At 44.1% G+C, this 18,927-nt stretch overlaps 1 protein-coding gene across 1 annotated transcript in view; it reads left to right on the top strand.

The window, feature by feature from the left end:
• Window positions 1–18,927, top strand: part of HDGFL3 (HDGF like 3) — a 193,038-nt gene that overhangs the window by 98,100 nt on the left and 76,011 nt on the right. The window contains exon 5 of the mRNA XM_069624988.1: window positions 7,692–7,835. Coding sequence (XP_069481089.1) covers window positions 7,692–7,835 — 144 coding nt within the window. The remainder of the gene's footprint in view (window positions 1–7,691; window positions 7,836–18,927) is intronic.

The raw sequence follows: 18,927 nt of genomic DNA, 5'->3' as shown, positions 1-18,927 counted from the left end.
CCGCCCCTTCTGCTGTATGTTCTCCATGGCAACTGCCAGTGCAGGAAAGGTTGCAATCGAGCCCGTACACCATACCTGGTACGGAGCTTTCGGTCCTTTGGGTTAACCGAATCACATGAGCATCGAACCCTGGAGGGAGGTGTTGGGGAAATGTGAGCAGTCTTCTGGTGTGTAGTGGATCGCCTAACAGATGGGGCTTCTTTGGAGTTTGAACAGGGTAACTTAACGAACATCCTTGACAAGGGTCCTGCAAAGGATCCCAGCCAAGCATTTCATACAGGAGTGAGGAACAGAGTTCTGGGTATTTGGAAAATAACAGATTCTACCTTTGCGGTGAATAAAGACTTTACCAAGAACTAGACCCTCCTTTGCAGACATGGAATTTCTATCCAAACGCCCAGTATGAATCGTGTGTTGGTGCAAGCGGCCACATCAACTTCCAAAGGGGCCACATATCTCACGATTCCAACGGACAGGATGTCAAGAAAATTGATGCCCTGGGTAAGAGTGTTTTCAGCAGGGATCATGGCATTGAAGGCAATTAATGCCACTTGTGCCCTGTCAACTCTTTCTCACACTCTGTGGGAAGTTGCTGCAATGACTACTGAGTACATCCTCGAGGGGTTGGGAGAGAATGTTTCCTCAATATAATACATGATACAAAGATGCAGTGTGCCAGTCCCTGCAATCTGGATTAGACACGGCAGATTGTGTTGGTCACCTCATGGAGGCGGGCACTCTTTTAAGGGCACTCTTTTAAGGAGGTTTGCATGGCTGCGAAAGTTGGGTTTTGCACCTGATGTGCAAGCTAGATGTTTGGATATGCCTTTTGAGGGTTCTCGGCTTTTTGGCTCTAGGGCGAATGAGCGCTTAGAAAAGCTGCAGTCTTCAAAAGCTGCTGCTAAGTCTTTGAGTGCTGCAATTTGTCAGCCTCAGCAGAGCCACTCGACTTCTCAGGGTTAGGGGGGTCGGCCCTTTCGGTTTTACTCCTCTATCGGAAAATCGAGAGGACCGCTCTCTCGGAGTGCATAGAGGAGACTATGGTTCACGAGGATGTGGAGGCAGGATTGCTTAAACACCCTCTGCCTCCCCAGTCTTCGCGGCTCCAAAACCAGTTTGAGGCCTTAACCCACAAGACTGTGGTAGGAGGCAGCTTATCTCAGCATCTGGAAGAGTGACAAAGTATTACTTCCACTGCTTGGGCACTGCAAACAGTGCATCATTTTTAGTGCCTTCCTTTCCTTTCCCTCAATTTCAAGAAGTACCACATGACACCTCCCCAAAAGCTTCAGATTATCGGAGCGGTCCTGGACTCTTCCTTGGGGAAAGCTTTGCCACCCGCAGATGGTAAACAAATTTCAGAGTGCCCAACGTATAGCAGCCTTCAATTTTCTGAGGTTGCTTGGCCTCAGGCATTTTCCTGGTGCCAGTAGCCTGTCGGAAGATGAGGTCTCTGCAGTGGACCCTCAGATCCCGGTGGTCACAGTTCTCTGGCAGGATGACGGACCTTCTTCAGGTCCTGAGCACGATCTACCGTGGTGGGCCTGCACGGAGATCGTGTTGCATGGAGAACCTTTTTGGCAATCTTGGCAAGAGAACAGTGCTTACGGACACCTCAGTCATGGGTTGGGGGGGCACATGCCAACAATCTCACAATCAGCAGTCGCTGGTCTCTGTCGGAGACCAGACTACACATATACCTTTTCTACCATCTGTATGGGGAAAGGTTCCCCTATTAATGACAGACAACACAGTGGCCATGCATTACCTCAACAAGAGAGGTGTACGGTCACTACCGCTATGCAAAGGAGCAATGCAAATCTGGTTTTGGGCATTGCAAGAGGAAATCTCTCTATCAGCCACTCTCCTAGCTTGAGGGGAGGACATGGCGGCAGACGCTCTGAGCAGCCAGAGCACAGTCGCCCATGAGTGCTTCTGGAGATCTTCACCCTTTGGGAAACCCCTCGGGTGGATCTGTTCTCATCTTGCGTCAGAAGGAAGTGCAACCTGTTCTGCTCGAGGGAATTTACCCAGAGCTCTAGGAGTAATGCGTTCATAGTGGAATGGGAGTTTCCACTGCTGTATGTGTATTCTCCAGTCCCAGTCATTCCTCATGTTCTCAGTAGGTTAAGGAAGTTCAGGATGTCGATGATCCTGATTGCGTGTGATTGGGCCAGAAGGACGTAGTACGGGGAACATCTGGAAATGTCCTTTCTCAGATTCCACCAGCGTAACTTGGCCAACAACGGTTATGCTCAACCACTTACTCTTCTTCCTGCCCCTGGCTTCTTATCTGGCCTTTTTGGCTTGCCCAACTCGGGCTATGCTTTTCATACCCTTTTGACTTTCTCTCTGCCACGGTTAGCATGGCTAACTCAATCTGTTTTAACCTACAGTTTCTCTGATTCTCCACTGCTTTCTGCCTATTATGGCTTCCCAGTACAGGTTCAGCACTTCTGAATGTCCTCCTCCCTCACTTCTCTCTCCCGTGAATGCCCTCCTAACTCCCAAAATAAGACCTTCTACATGAGGTATCTGCCTCCTTTGATATAGGTGGTTGTTGCTTAATTGGGGCAATAAGGTTTGAGATTAGTGGGTCTGATCCCTTCCATGATTCCTGGGTCATGATTACTTTTTCCCTCTCCTGGTACAATATCCTATCCCGATGTTACTCCCCCTCATTATTCGTAGTGGTGATTTTGAATCCTTTAGATTGGTCAAGAAGGAGGCTTGCTGTATCCATTCGAGCAGGTGTTTGGCCTGCTGTGTTCTCGGGGGAATTGGCTGTCTCGTCTGCATTTTCATGGGGAACGGTCTCCTCTGCCCACACTTAGGGTCCCAAGAAATAACCATGCATCCCCTCTGGTGGTATTTAGGGGCCACATTTTTCTTGAGGATGGTTCAGGATTCTCTCCTGATCTGGAGCCACTCACATCTGGTGGGCCCATTGTCTGTGCTGCAGATATCCCTCCAGGCCCAGTTATGACTACTCCACAGACAGACTACATCACAGAATGCAATTTTCGTGTGGTCAGTGTATATCTTAATCTGACAGCACAAATACATTCCTTTGTAAATTAGCCCTTTTGTGTAGGGTTATTTCTATTGTCATAGTATGATTTTTGTTGACAGTCTTTAACAAGCTCTTTTCATTAAGACATATTCACATGGGAAATGGCTCTTTTGGTGAATGTAACTTAAGCAAGGCTCATTGGAGACCATCAGGCCCTGCAAGGAGCCTAGTCACAGAGACTGGTTAGTCTCCCAAAATCTTCCATCCTTTCTTTCTTCTCTAAATGGTTACTTTCACTCTAACCAAAATATGAATCTTCCACTATTTTGTTCAGGATCTGTGTAATACCTGAGGGTATCTCACCTAGTAAATCTCAAGAGTCCCTTATTCATGTATGCTGACCCAAAAAGGCAGACGAGCAGGAGGAATGCCCAAAGGGAGACGCGGTATCTTGCCTAGAGAAGGAATGGAGGGCGAGATATTTCATGATTTCATGGGCTGTATTGCATCTGCCTCCCTTCCCCCTGTTAGAACTCTCCTGCCCCGTTCCAACATCCCCTCCATACGTAATCAATCCTCTAAGGTCCCAAACCCGGTTACACACAAAAAGCATAACTCCCAGAATCATTCTTTCACGGTCTCCATTCGAATATTCCCCATCCCTCTGATTATCGTTTTCCGTATACCCAACCTGATCGGACAAAACACTACGATTCCCACAATCCCCTTTGTTCATGTCAAGAACCCTGCTATTTCAGCTTACCCAGCAAACCCTGCCAATCCCGTCCATATGTCATCTTTTGAAACCCCCATCTCCTATGACCGAATGCTAACGGTCCCACGATTCCCTATGTTCTGTTCTGCATCCAGGTCATTCTCGTCCATTTCACAAACATTCCCCATCCTACCCCATAGGACACTTGAAACCTCTAACGCCCTCTTTTTCAAATACAAATATTTTTTGTTACTGTGATAGAAAACAGACTAATGATGAAACAGTTTACCTGACATGTCCCAACCCAAGGGTCAGGCAGAGTCAGGTAATTACTGGTGATAACCACACACACCTGACAGCCCTTTCCTTTCCCCACGGGGATAAAAGGTGGAGCAAGAGAGCACACTACGAGCACAGCAGACAGCATGACGAGACGGTTATTCAAGCGTGGCAATTCAAGAGAAGGAGAAAGGTGGCGGGAAGAAAGGGTGGCGAAGAGAAAAGGGACCTTGCCCTTTTCGTCCACGACCTCTGGAACCGTGTTGAAGGAGAGCCTAAGAACGCGGACAATAGCACAAGTGTCTTGCAGCAGATGACAACGGTACACAGAGCGTGTCAACGCTGATAAGCGGGAGCGAGGGAATCTCCTGCTACCGTGGTACCGGCCTTGACTGACCAGTCTCTCTTGGTCTTTGACCAGTCCTTTTTGGTCATTCCACAAGCGCTTGGACGCACACAGACTTAACCTTGCAAGTCCGACCAGCCTTTCCAGGTCACACAGTTAGCGCCATACTATTGGCCCATACTGTTTGAAGTTAAGCAAGCAGATACAAATGTGATACTATACAAAACAGTAACTGAGAGGTTGAGATGAATATAATGTAATATTTTGCTGATCTCTAGCTGTTTAAATATGTATAGAGGCACACTAAACCGATATGCCCTTTGCCTGTCTTGTATATAGTTGACTGTATTCTTACTGACTATTGTTTATTATCACTATTTTTTTATGTTTGTGATACAAAAAGTCAAGTTGGTTTTAACACTTTTGAAGAAATTAATGAAAAACAACATATCCAGCCTAAATAATAAAAAGGTGTATGTAGACCAATCTCAATATTTAGTTGGTTCTTCCCCCGGCAACACGTATTAGTCAACCGCTGTTCTGTGTGATTGGGAAGGTTTAAATTCTTGCTGCAAGAAGTTATTGTAACCTTTAATTCGTGAGGACAGGACCCCTCACTGTTTACATATCTTGACTCCAGTAAAGCAGAAAGCCAAGCGGTTCATCACAACCGGTGAGTCGAGGGGAAAACCGATAAGAGCTGGGGTTTGTTGAATGAGGAAAGCAAAGTGGCAAGTTTGAACTGCAATGAACTACAAAAGAACTGTAAAAGTGTTGAGGGGAGACCAGCTGCAAAATGAACCGGCACCACGTGGGTGTCGCTCCAAGAGACTCTGGTTGATCCACATCTGAGCAAAACTACAGAAGCCAGAAGGCAATAGGAGAGCTGCCAGAAGAGGTCAAAGTGGTCATACTGGAGGTCTAGTAAAATCCTGTACAATCGAAAGATTTTGATCTACAAATATGAGAAAGTAAGGGAAGTGAATCCCGCATGGTGAAAGTAAAAAGGGGAAAGTGAATCCCGTGAACATTACAAATGAAAGTGAATGTGAAGTTGGCGAGAGTGAACCCAGAAGAGGGGTGCTTATGAGGAGGGGCAAAGTGTAAAGTCCAGAGAAATGGTGTGTTGGCAAAGGCAAGGAATGTCCACTATGAACTGTTTGAAAAGACAATGAGACGCTGAGGAGGGTATAAGAAAAGTACACTGTAACGCTGGTTGTTTGGAATCTGAGCCCGACCGAGGGAGAATCCAAGATACACCATAGGACAGGAGAAGTACATTGTCCCTTTGTCGAAGAGGGTCCGAGCCAAGCAGAGGGAGATCAGGGGTGAAGTCGTCACCCAAAATCCATTAAGAAGAGGAACAGTTTTGAAGAGTCAGCCCCAGAAGAGGGGGACCCAAGGGTGAGATCATCACCCGACGTGAACTGTGTTTTTGTTTTGTGAATACTTCAGACCCTCTGAGGTAAGAGCCCTTCAAGAAGAAACGAAACATGGCCATCGACGGTCCTGATTGCTGCCATTTGGAACTGTTAACTCGTGCCGGGAAAGCTCGAGTGTGTGCTGTGCTCCAAGCTCCCATCTTACCCATGTTTCAAATGTGGGGGAAGGGAGTTCCAAGATAACACATCCTGACATATTATTAACAAACGCGTCTTTCTTTTCTTTTCTTAAACGATCCCACACCCCTTTCGTATTAGCTGTGAGGTTTGGCAATAGGTTTCTTCATATAGGCCTTTATTATTTGACACGACGCACCAAGGACTGCCTTATTTTTCAATTGATGGTCAACGCTTGTTCCCACTTTAGATTTAGGTTTAGATTAGGTGTTTTTCCACCCTGCATACAGTTAAATAAACACCCTTGAACTGTGATCACTTGTGTCTGTCAAACTGTTGTCACCATGAGTTCCTCACAGACCCGACTTGATTAAAGCTAAAGAGACCTTGCGAAATCTAGCTTGGGCACTCTACAATTCTACATAGATCGGAAAAAACATGAATTTGGCCTAAACATCTCTTTATAACATATAGTGGATTTTCCTCTGCCAATAAGGGATCTAAAGCTATTGCTAGGTGGATTGTTTTGTGCATCTTTCAGTCTTGTACACCAAAGAGGGAGCTTATTCCGCAAGGGCTTCAAACACGCAAGGCAGCATCTGCAGCTTTCCTAAGGCACGTTTCAATTGCTGACATTTGCAAGGTTGCCACTTGGGCCACTCCTTTAGCTTTTATTTAACATTGCCTGTATACTTCCTCTAAAAAGGATGGTTTTTTATTGGCCAAGGGGTACTTTGTAACCTCTTTGCTTAAAGTCTGGTTAGTATATACTGCCTCCTCCACCCATATTCCTTAGTACTTTTCTTTATAGTTTGATCTTAACCCGCTGGGAATGTGAGAGAGCAGGACGACATACAAATGACAAATTATCTTCTTTTTTATTCTGGTTCTCTTCGTCCTTGCTGTCCCTCATTCATAAAACCCTCTGTACTATCAATAGTTATATACTATCCCAAAACCTTCCTGCATGGTGGTGGAGAGGTAGAATTCTGGAAATGGGGTGTGTCAGTTGGTGACCTGTGGGTAAAGGATGTGGGGCAAGTGTGTGGAGGAACACACAAGCATGAGCGCTGCTTTCTGTTAAAGGCTGTCTTAAAGTGGTAGCATGTCTTTCGGAGGCATCTTTCCCAGCCCACCTGCGAATTCCGGCAACCCAACCAGTTGTCGAGTAGGAAGACTATGGACTAAGATAACCTAAATCACCATGGAAGTAATTTTTCCCACTTTTACTGCAGCTCACCAACATGAAATATCCAATTTGATATATCCTGTAAAGCAAGTTTAGACATTGGGCCTCATTACGAGGTTGGAGGTAGTCATGGCGCTATTAGCGCCATGACTACCTCCAATACCGGTACCGTGTCCGGTCCCGTTCAATGGGGACTTACGTTCCCGTTCTATTCTGACCTTTGCTGGACCGGTAAGTCCCCATTGAAAAAGCCATTGCCCATTCCCATTTCAGCCCCCATAGGGCTCAATGGGAAAGGGGAAGGTGCTAATAACTGTACCGCAAATTGCGGTACCGTTATTAGCTCTGAAGTCCCTTAAATGGTCCCTTCCATAACGCCTGGTAAAACCAGGCGTTAAGGAAGGGACCCGCTAAGGGACCTCGTAGTAGGGCGGTAAGAGATTACCGGCACCGGTGCCCTTACCGGTGCTGGTAATCCCTTACCGCCCACCTTGTAATGAGGCCCATTGTTTTCAATGTCCTCCATACTCTTACTAGTTTTTAGATTGTGTTTGTTTAGTATTTAATTTTGTTTGCTATTCCTTCTTTAGAAATCGTCCAAGCAGTTGCGGAAAAATGCAGGCGATGAGGGTGACAAAGAAAGTAAAGTGGAAGAAAACAAGAGTGGGTCAGAATCTGAAGATGCAAGCAATGATACAAAAAAAGCTCCAGACACACAGAAAAAGAATGCAGCGGTATGTGTGGATTTAAAAAATATCTTTCTTTTAGACCTTGGAATTCTTTTGAGCCGAGACCAGGGTATCAATTAACGCTTTTGAGCAGGCATAAAAATGTAATTCTACATTTTTAGAAGGCAGAAGTATTTAATGCTTAGCATTTTGGAACTAAACGACTGCTGTGAGAAAACAATTGATCTTTTTCAAGCCTAAGAAAATCTAAGACAAAGTGAAACTCATTTTTTTTTTTTTAAATCCTCTTCTGGTCAGTTTGTGGAAGAAGTTACTTCAGGGAGATGTCAAGGAAAATAGTAATACTACATGTATGTTTAAGAATTCTGATGCTGCCCGACAAAGTCCCATTTGAAGCACAGTTCAGTTGATGTAAGACTTTGATGAACTAGCTCCTATTTTTGTGACTTTCTGGATTTAGAAAATGTCCAAAAAGTGCAGTTTTGAAGATTTAAGAGCGAGTATTGTGAAATTAAGCATTTTGAATGTATACTTGCAGTATAGGCATCATGTGCACACCTGTTTCTTTCATAGTCTCGAAATGAATCTGACTCAGTTGTATTCTGCCTCAATGATAGCTCAAGAACACAGTGATCACTTCAGGAACGGCATGACACTGTGTGAAATTGCTTCAAAAACATGGTTGTGCTGACTTGATGATGTTAGTAGGTTTGCGATAGCTGTCACAATTGGAGAATTCTTTTTTTGTTTTCCAACCTTCCAGTTTAAAGTTTTCACTTTTACACCGCAACATGTTTTTTTTTGTTTACATTGTTTGCATCAAGTTCTTTTCTTTTTTTTATTTTTAACCTGCTCTATATTCTCTGTGAAGCCACCTATTTGGTGGAATAACCCATTGCCTATGACAATCAATTCAGTTTATTTCCGATTTTATGCAAACCATTAAACAGTACTGCAGGCAAAACATGTAATTAAGTATAACATTCAATTAAAAATATTCGGCAACAGTTCATCTTTTTCTAAAACAAAAGAGTGAAACAAACATGTTTGTAATTCATACGCCAACCCAGTATAAACCAGTTGTAAATAATGCAATACATAGAAATCCTACAATTTAATAAAATAAGGAGGAAGAGTGACCAAAATATAAAAAACACTTTGGTATAGCATCACTTGGTTAAGACTAATTTATGTAGGTATCGCTGAGAGGTCAAGTTCAGAACCTTTTTGGCTTATCTGCAGCCTCTAAACGCAGATAATCTCAAGAGGGGGAACAATCCAGTTTCATCTAATACAAGCCAATTATTCATCCTTTCTAGATTTTTTGATGTGTCTTCCATCAGTGCCACCCTACACTCAGGGTGCAGAAATAGCAGGAGAGTCAGAGTGAAGCATCTTGCTCTAACTGGATTTAATGGAAGAAGATACAAATGCGACTTTGTTGTAATGGCCTATGTCTCTTCAAAGGAATAAGAGACAGATAGACTGGGCAAGCATTTCTCCCAAAATGTAGCTGGTTTCCAATCACTTTGTTTTCCCTTACCTGTTTTATTTACCACTGCTCATGAGACATTGTTCCCATGGTTTCTACAGCAATACCATCTCCTACAACCAACACGCTCTGTGGGGAAGCTCATGGCTCTAGAGTTAAACGGCAAAGGTCCTTCAACAATGATAAGTTATTTTTACTCTTCAAAGGGTTGTTTGTGTTGAGAAACAGCACTTGATTGACAGCTTTAGTATTGTACACCTTTTAGCGCTGCTGTGAATTCTGCCAATCCTTCTCTTCACTTTATTTCTCCATGCTACCGATTTGGAGGTTGGCAGAACATATGTTACCAAATGTTCAAAGGTTTGGTCTAAATCTGAAATAATTTCCATGACGAGTAGAGTAATTCAATTTGAGACATTAGTGCTGCTAAATTACCGTTACCTTTGTTTTAAATGCATTAGCAACAAGATCATGTTAATCACAGAAATCTGTGAATACCGGGAGAAATCTAGTTTCCTGTTTCTGTTTTCGCAAGTGTGACCAATTCATCCTGGAACAGCAGAAGTGTGGTAAGTTGGTCTTAGATTTTTTGAACATACTCAGAGGCCTTCTACATACACAAATGTAGGATCTTTCCATTTCCATAAAGGGTGAACAGAAGGGGTCCTCTACACAGTTCGGACACACCCTTCTGCAGCACTCTGATCACACTAAAGGACCTCAAACACTGACCTTCTCCCTCAGAATTCAAACATGCATCATTTTCCTCAGATAACATTATAATCAAATCAAGATTCTCCAGTATATTTCTGCTTTACTACATGTAAGTCCATACTTGGGTCTAAAAAAGCAGTATGCAACTTTTGACCTTTAAACTAAATGGTTTTAGCCATAAGTAGATGGAGACTAAGGCATTAATCAACTGTGCTACACTTCGCATGGAAGCCTATTTAGCAACGGGAAAAATCTGTATTTCTACTTTTTTTATGATGCTGGGATTTGCAGTTCAATCTTAGTAGAATTGAAATGTTTTGTCAAAACTGCTCCCCCGAAGTGGGCATCCCATTTGGAAAGATCAGGAGGGATGCAATCTGGGTCTGGCACCCTACCTTTCTGCTGAGATTTCAAAGCTAATAGAACCTTTTGCATGGAAACATTTGAGATGCACTCAAGGCATGGGAGACCGACCTGAATAATGCTATTGCGTCACCTACTTCCATTTTACAGACCTTGAAGGTTCTACCTCCAGTTGATCTAAGCATCGATTCACACCAAGAAATGTTTGCATGCATTGATAAAATCTAATCAAGAAATCAAGAGATTGTGGTAGCTCTCAATCCATTCTAGGATCTAAAAGTTGCATTTCATGCCAAGATTCAAAGTGTATCACACCATGGTCAATTAATGTTGAAGTGACTGGGTAATGTGAGGCATCAGAAATGAGGAACAGACGCAAAGTAGTAGGGTTCTCAACATTCACCATGTTTATTAAAACAAAAAGGTTGGGATGAAGGCCTATCTTTCCCTATCCTAACGAAAATGTCCCTACCTATGAAACTAAAGCAAGTTGACCTTGTGTCCAAATTGTATCCGACCCTCACACTAGCATATACAAAAATGAGCAAGCTAAATGTCTGATTTCAACCCAACAAATGGTAAGGTGAAAGTTCCAAAATAGATTATTCCTATAAAGGCAATCCTTGTATTTAGGAGTTGACTCCCTTCCCCTGAACCAATTCCGGAAGCCTGTTGGAATTATGTTCTTATAATGTCAGATGAATAAAAGAAAATGTCTTTCCGCAAAGCGTCTTCTTTGGCAAAGCAAAATGTCTCATTCATAGAATAGTGTTGTCAGAATAGCCAAACACGTATCTTCTCCACAATGTCTTTTCTAAGAATGGCAAAACCAATTGTTTTTCATATAACACTTTTCTCAGGATGGCAAAACCAAATGTCTCTCATCTAATTGTTCCTTTCTTGGTACTCTCCCTTACCAGGAATTTCTCACCTTTTTTTAACTGAAAAACTATTGATATCCCGGTTTACTCTCCTACCAGGAGCATCTCCTTTTTGACTTGTATAGATCTCTGTGTATACTTTCCTGACAGGTATAATTTTCTTAAAAGGATCATTACCTGATTTATCAGGCTTTCTGCAATCTTCATTCCGCATTAGGTATCACATAATAATACTTCTTCAATAACACAACTTGTTGACTTCAGTGGTTACTTGTACCAATTCCCCCCCATGCAGATATTTCATATACGAGGGGTTGTTCAAGCTCTGTCAACCTTTCTTTCAATCTCTCCTGGCTCTTGGCAATGCTTGTCCCAAATTTCCCCCAACTGATTTATGTCAGAAGGACTGCACAACTCTTGCCTCCTTATTTCTCTCCCAAGTCTTTTCGCGTATGGCAACGCTGGTTCCAGGCTTCCCCCTAACTGACATTTTATGTCAGGAAAATTGTACCATGTTTGCCTTCTCTTTATAATGATATTCTATAATGTCTCTGCACATCCCGGGGCCCCTTTCACTCTCTGTCTGACTTACTGGTATACCGTGCTGTTGCTGCAAGCGTCTTTCGCAGGGTTGGCTTACCCATCTTCACAGAGGTTAGTTTGGTTCCTGCATCAGCGCTTGCTTCCTTCGCCACCAGAACCTGCGCGACTCTGCAGGACCTCTCCTCTTCTGACCATGTTGTGCTACGTTCACCTTCTCATTACCAGAGTTTCTCCTCTCCGGTCTAGAATGCTGCCGGCCTGCTGCAGGCAGCTATTCACCGCTCTCCCAGTGGCTCTTCTCCTGCGAACTGCCTGTCATCGTTCTTGCTTCCTTCTCCACGTACTCTACAGCCTCTCTTCACTTTCCTTTTTCGCTCTCTCAGTTGCAGGTAACTATCAGGTTTAAATTTCCCTTGCAGCTGATTCAATTTTGGACAACTGGAATGCACTTCACACTTAACATCATATTTGTCCCCCATTGACTCCTTGTTCTTCTTCGTCTCAGTACCCCTGTCATTATGAGGATTGGAGTCCACGTATGTTTTAGACTTTTCAAAGTGATATTGTTTTAAATACTTTTTGGAATCGAGATTGTCAGAACCGAAACGGAAGAGGTTATGTTATTATGTGTAGTGCTGTTTTGCTCAGAACTCTTATCCAGGCCAAAATCATTATAAAATGATGTTAAATGCAAACCATGCATACCTGAGGTATAAATGTTATTGCGCTGAGGCTTTTCATACACAGTGGTTTGGGTTTTAACATGGGAAGTCTTTGAAAAATAACATGTCATCATGTATTTGGGGATTATGTTGTCTTCCTCTTCATATAGAGAACAATACTGTGTCCCTCCTAAGGGGGTCATCACCTCTCTAGATAGCCCTCTCCTCCCATGTGATCTTCCCTCATATTGCCACCCCCCAGAGTCAGGATCAGGTAGCGACTGCCTTCCCTTGGCCACATGGGATATTTTAGACTAGGGACCAGTGATGACTTTGCAGGATTCATCACATAACCTTCCCCTAAAGATCCAGCCTCCCGCTCTAGGGTTATTGGGTTTGATCAGAACCAATAGCCTCCCCCATATAAGAAGTAGGTTCTTGGGTATGCGTTTCCAAATCCCAAACAGAGTCAGTTGAGGGGAAATCCTTCTTTTTCCCAGCAATCAGCTGGAGAATAAGTAAAAGATGTTTTATTAGCGTTCCTTTTGTCTTTCAAAGTTGGGGAAATCGGTGCCAATAATAGTTTCTTCAGGAAGTCCTGGAATAAAAGCAGCATTTATCTCAGTAGCTTCCCCTTGAATACCAATAGTGACTGGAATTCTGTTATAGATTTAATTGTCTCCATGTACACAAGTAACCTTAATTGGATGTCCTTTCTTCTGGTCTTTTGGAGATCTTAAATTAGATCTTACAGCCGTTTGCTTACTTCAGAATCACTTGAGGCTTTGCCTGAAACTACATTGACTATTGCCAAATCATGAGTTTTAAAGGATTCACTATCAAGGAGCAGATTACTAATAACCTCTACTTCTGATGTTTGTCAATCTGCTTCGAATGACATGCTGCGCATAGTCCGACATCCAGTGGCAACCGAGGAGTATTGCATCTCGTCTTTCGAGAATCGAAAGGGGACGTTAACATGGGCATGCCTGTAACACTATCCCTACGTGACGTGTAGTGTACCCAAGATCCCTCATGCGTCGAGGTCCCTCAAATTGTTTTTTTCCACCCAGATAACTGGTCGCCCTTATGCAGAGTTCGTAGAGAACATTGCTATTGTCCAACGACCTTTGGTCGAATTATTCTATAAAGATATTTAATATCACCCCTTCCGTCCCTGGTCTCGACGGCTGTTCCAGTTTCTGCCGAAGACCTGCAAGCTTCGACGGAAGGTGATCCTGTCGGCATTGCCGACCACGTGGCCAGGCCTTCTGCCTGCCTATACAGTAGGGAGAGTGGGGTTGGGTGGACATTTCTTTTCAAACTGAAAATGCCTTTTCCTTTCTTCCCTCTTTCCCAATTGGTCTTAGTCACTCTGTGTAACCTCAGCTATGGAGAGGACTCCATTTAGATGTTGCCCTATTTGTAAGAGCAAATTCCCATGGAAGGATAAGCACAGACGGTGTAACCGGTGCTTGCCGCTCGATCATAAAGAGGAAGGGTGTGCGGCCTGTAAGCTCCTCCGCCCCAAGACTTTAAAGGAGCGTAGAGTAAAACGGTGGGCAGCCTACGGTATGTGCAAAGCTTGGACTTCTCCCACTGCCGCTACAACCGAATGTGACGACGGCAAGAGTGACTATCAGGCCTCCGAACCGGAGGTTGTTGACCTTTCGACGGAACGCTTGCGTTCCACATCATCAGTCCCCAGCCCTGATAAGCATGGCGTAAACTCTGCTATGGGGAAGTCACACCCCGGCGACAAAGACAGACGTGTGCATGACACTAAGGACACAACCTCTAGCCTTACTTCGACTACATTGAAAAAGACTTTGGCGCCAACGGGTACACTGGTAATTCCGGTGATACCTGCCGATCGACGAGACCGACAGCCCTCCCCGCAGCCGCATGCAAGCCTAGCGACTGGGCAATCCAAGACAAAGGGCGCTACCCCCAAAACACATAGTTCCGTTGACACGCATCACAGGAATGCGTACGGCGATGACAAACAAAGGACTCGAGACAAGGCCTTACCGCTGCTGAAAGTTATGGCACTGCGAGAAAAGGGGGCCGATAAGGGCAAGGCCCCGATTCCGCCGAAACAGACTCCCTTACAACTGTCAGATGTACCTCTGCGCCTCCCCACTGGTGAGGACGTCGAGGTCAGTCTGGCAAGAATTCCGATTGCCGATTTCCCATAAACTGCAGGCTAGGGACTCTCCGAAAGACCAAAGATCCGCCTAGATCTGAGGATAGCGTTCAAAAGTCGAGGGAAGGGCACAGGGATACCCCACCTTCATCGGTCCCGCCAGAGGACTTTTCTGAGGATGAGGAAGGAGTTTCTTCGACGCTAAGGCACAGAGCTCTACGTTTTTCGACAGAAGAGAGTGCTAGAGACACTTTTTTGACGGAAGACTATGAGGGAGCTACCTTTCCACCCCTAGATTGTTCTAGATCGTTAGTCTGGACTAAGGAAAAGTTTGAGGACTGCATGGAAAGGCTGGACAAATTAGTTTCACGTGCAGAACAACCTACACCAAGAAGGCCAAGGGAGACAAGCCCTGCTAACACTAGATCTAAATTCCCAAGACTTTTTGACCCTTCTTTAGAAGAGGACATATATAATTATGACCTTACTGAAGAAAACGTTCTACCAGTTAAGGTACAGGAGAATCCTTTCTATAACGAGGAGCAACATGAGCCCATTGAAGATGAACCTATAGAAGGCTGGGGGGAGGACCCAGATGTGGGTGACCCTCAACCATGGCAGTCCCCAGAGCCACAAGACCCAGATATTCTGGCCCTGGACTGTCCTTAGAACACCCCTACAAGAAATCCTTCTCCTATTGATGATCAACTAACATTTAATGTAATGTTACATAAAGCAGCCGATCACTTTACAATTGCCACTGAAGGAACAAAGCACGGCCTCGTCTTCCCCTCCAACGAGAGGGTTCAAAACATGTTATTTCAAATCCCTCACTATGGAGCCAGTCGAGACGTAACAGTATGCAAGGCTATGCGTCTGCTAGGAATGATGGCGTCATGTATCTACTTAGTTCCTCACGCGCGCCTGCGCATACGCCCAATGCAAGAGTGGCTAAGCAACCAGTGGTGTCAGGCCAACAGACAGTGGGACGATTTAGTAGTGGTCTCCCTCCTCACTAGTTCTTTCGTTGCGGTTGTGGTCGAGGGGAAAACCTCTTGAAAGGGAAATCCTTCACCACCCCCGAGGTGGAAGCCACTCTAACTACGGATGCCTCCCTTACAGGGTGGAGAGCCCACCTGCTCCAGCAGACAGCAAGCAGAGTTTGGTCGCCAGACCTAGCATCCAACCACATAAACCTGCTGGAACTGCTGGCAGTGTTCAAAGCACTGAAAGCGTTTGAAACACAACTATAGGGAAAGACTACCCTAATCCTCACAGACAGCACCACGGCCATGTTCTATCTGAACAAACAGGGAGGCACTCATTCTCTAGGGCTGTACAAACTGTCTCAGAACATTAGGAAGTGGGCTGTCAAACGCACCATGTTCCTGTTATCACAACATGTTCCAGGGGAACTCAATCTTCTGGCAGCCATACTGAGCACAGACTTTCCATTGCCTATGGAGTACGAATGGCGATTACATGGAGACATCGTCGCCAATGTTTTCGTACAATGGGGTTTTCCAGAGATTGATCTGTTTGCAACCCTGGAAAACGCTCAATGCCAAGACTACGCTTCCAGCTACCCCCAGAAACGATCCAAGGGGAACAAACTCTGGATAACATGGTCAGGGAAATTTGTCTACGCTTTTCCCCCCCGACTCCCCTTCTCAACACTATTGTGCACAAGATGCACCAGGAAACAGTCACGATGATATTGGTGGCCCCCATGTGGGCTCATCAACCCTGGTTTCGCTCATCTGATGTAGATGTCCCTATCTCCTCCAGTCAAGCTGCCTTGCCCGTACAACATGTTGCAAGACAAAGGGGAGACTCTTCACCCATGCCTGCAGACATTGAACTTAGTGGCCTGGCTCCTGAGGTCATAGAATTCGGACACTGGCAGCTCCCTCAAAGATGTATGGATATCCTCAGGGAGGAAAGGAAACCTAACACTAGATATTGCTATTCTAGTAAATGAAACAGTTTGTCATCTGGTGTAACTCAAAGAGCATCAACCCACTCGACGGCTCTCCCACTCACATTGTCCTATACCTAAATCACTTACTTGATTCAGGCCTAGTCTTCAACTCAATAAAGGTACACCTAGCAGCACTTTCAGCATATACAACATCACAACAGAAGGTGTCGTGGTGGAAGATACCAGCGATTAAGGCTTTCATGGAAGGGGAAAAAAAAATAAATCACCCTCCCATTTCTAACCCGCCTTCCGGATGGGACCTAAATGTGGTGTTAACTAGGCTTATGGGAGCTCCTTTCAAGCCCATGAACAAAGCAAGTCTTAAGAACCTAACCCTGAAGACTGCTTTTTTTTTTATAGCAATCACCTCCATTGGGAGGGTAAGTGAACTGCAGGCACTCTCTATTCTAGATCCCTTTGTAACGGTTCAAAAAGACAAGGTAGTTTTGGGCACTCACCCTAGATTTGCGCCTAAATTAATTTCCAAGTTCCATTTGAACCAGTCAATAGAGCTACCAACGTTCTTTCAAAACCCCTCAAGCCTGGGGGAAAGAACCCTGCACACACTGGATGTACGCAGAGCTGTTATGTTCTATATGGAAAGAACCCGTCCAATAAGGAAGACTAATCCGTTTTTTGTGTCTGTGGCCACAGGAAAAGGAGATGCAGTCTCAAAATCAACTATTTCTAGATGGATTGTCAATTGCATTACACTCTGCTACTATCTTGCTAAGAGGGAACTGCCCTTCAAGCCTAGAGCACATTCCACTCAAGGCACTGGGGCGTCCATAGCATTCATTGCAAATGTTCTCCTTGAGTCCATTTGCAAATTGGCAACCTGGAGTTCTGTAAACGCCTTTACAAAACACTATTGCCTAGACACTCATTCTAGGTCTGATTCTCAGGTGGGACAGGCAGTACTAAGACATCTTTTCACTACTGTTCCTTCTCACAACCCACCTCCAACTCCGGGAACTGCTTGCTATTCTATGCACAGCATGTGATTCGAAGTAGATTGACAAACATCAGAAGACATGCATTACTTACGGTGAAAGCATTTCTGATGGTTGTATCTGCTTAGATTCACATACGACCACACTTCCTCCCCGCTCGGATGGAAGGAACATAGACGTCTTACTACTTTCTCTTTTCTGTACTCACTCATGATAGTCATAAAGCTCCCTCTTGGCAGAAAAAATACAATCGGAGGGACCTCTACGCCTGCGGGATCTTGAGTACACTACACGGCACGTAGGAATAGTGTTACAGGCACGCCCATGTCGACATCCCCTTTCGATTCTCGAAAGGCAAGATGCAATACTCTGCGGTTAGACTAGATGTCAGACTATGCACAGCATGTGAATCTAAGCAGATCCAACCATCAGAAATGCTTTTACGGTAAGTAATGCAGGTTTTCTTCATCTAAATCTTCCTCTTCCCAATCCTGTCTCCATTGGTTCTTCTTTTGTTGGACAATGTCAGGGTAGATGTCCAGATTGCCTACAAAGAAAATATACTATTGACAAAGATCTTACGACTCCACCTTCTTCAGACCTACGTTCACTTCTTTCCTTAACCAACACAGATTTTCTTTCCCCCTTAACGTTTCTTTCAACAATAATTTATGTGGGTTATCCTGATTTCTATTTTTAACTACTGAAGGAGGAGGGTGAAGAGATCCTTTCAGATCTCTTTTAGACTCTTCTCCTTTTTTGAAGATTTCTTGCATGGCGATTTGCTGAGATGTTTCAGCAACCAAAGATAAATTAGGTTTATTCAATTTTAGAATAGCTCTTTGTAAATAGAGGGCCATTGGATGTATACATTGTTATATGGTGAAAGTCTCTTAAGACTTCTGGTAATGCTGTTTTACCTATAGATAGAGACATGGTATTCTGTATCCTAGCAGATCATTCTAATGTTTTTGTTTATAACCAATTTCAGTTTGGGCCACTTTTTTCAATAACCCTTCATTGATTTCATCAACAGGTGTTGTTCTTTCAGGATTTAATAAATAAGACATTCTGAATTTCTCCCCTTAGTAATGAAGCTATATAACAAAATTCCTCTTCCCAATTAAACTGAGTCAAATGTTCAAAATTAAGAAAATAATGTCCTAGGTCTTCCCCTTCTCTGTAAGGTTGTAATATTCCTTTGGGTAATATGGGAATATGCGAGGTTGCTGTAATTCTATGTAGCCTAGCCTGAAATTTCGCCTGTTCAGAATTTGATGGGCAGTCACTTGGGCTAGAAGACCTACCAGGGTTGCCATTTCTTTATTTTCTTCGAGATCTTCCCCTTCAATGGAAGAAATATCTTGTTATATTTTGACTATCAACATTCCCAGCTATTTAG

Source organism: Ambystoma mexicanum, chromosome 11, assembly GCF_040938575.1.
Source record: "Ambystoma mexicanum isolate Mex_15411 chromosome 11, UKY_AmexF1_1, whole genome shotgun sequence".
NCBI classification, from domain to species: domain Eukaryota; kingdom Metazoa; phylum Chordata; class Amphibia; order Caudata; family Ambystomatidae; genus Ambystoma; species Ambystoma mexicanum.
The sequence above is the reverse complement of the archived record's forward strand: the minus strand, read 5'-3'. Positions and strand labels throughout refer to the sequence as shown.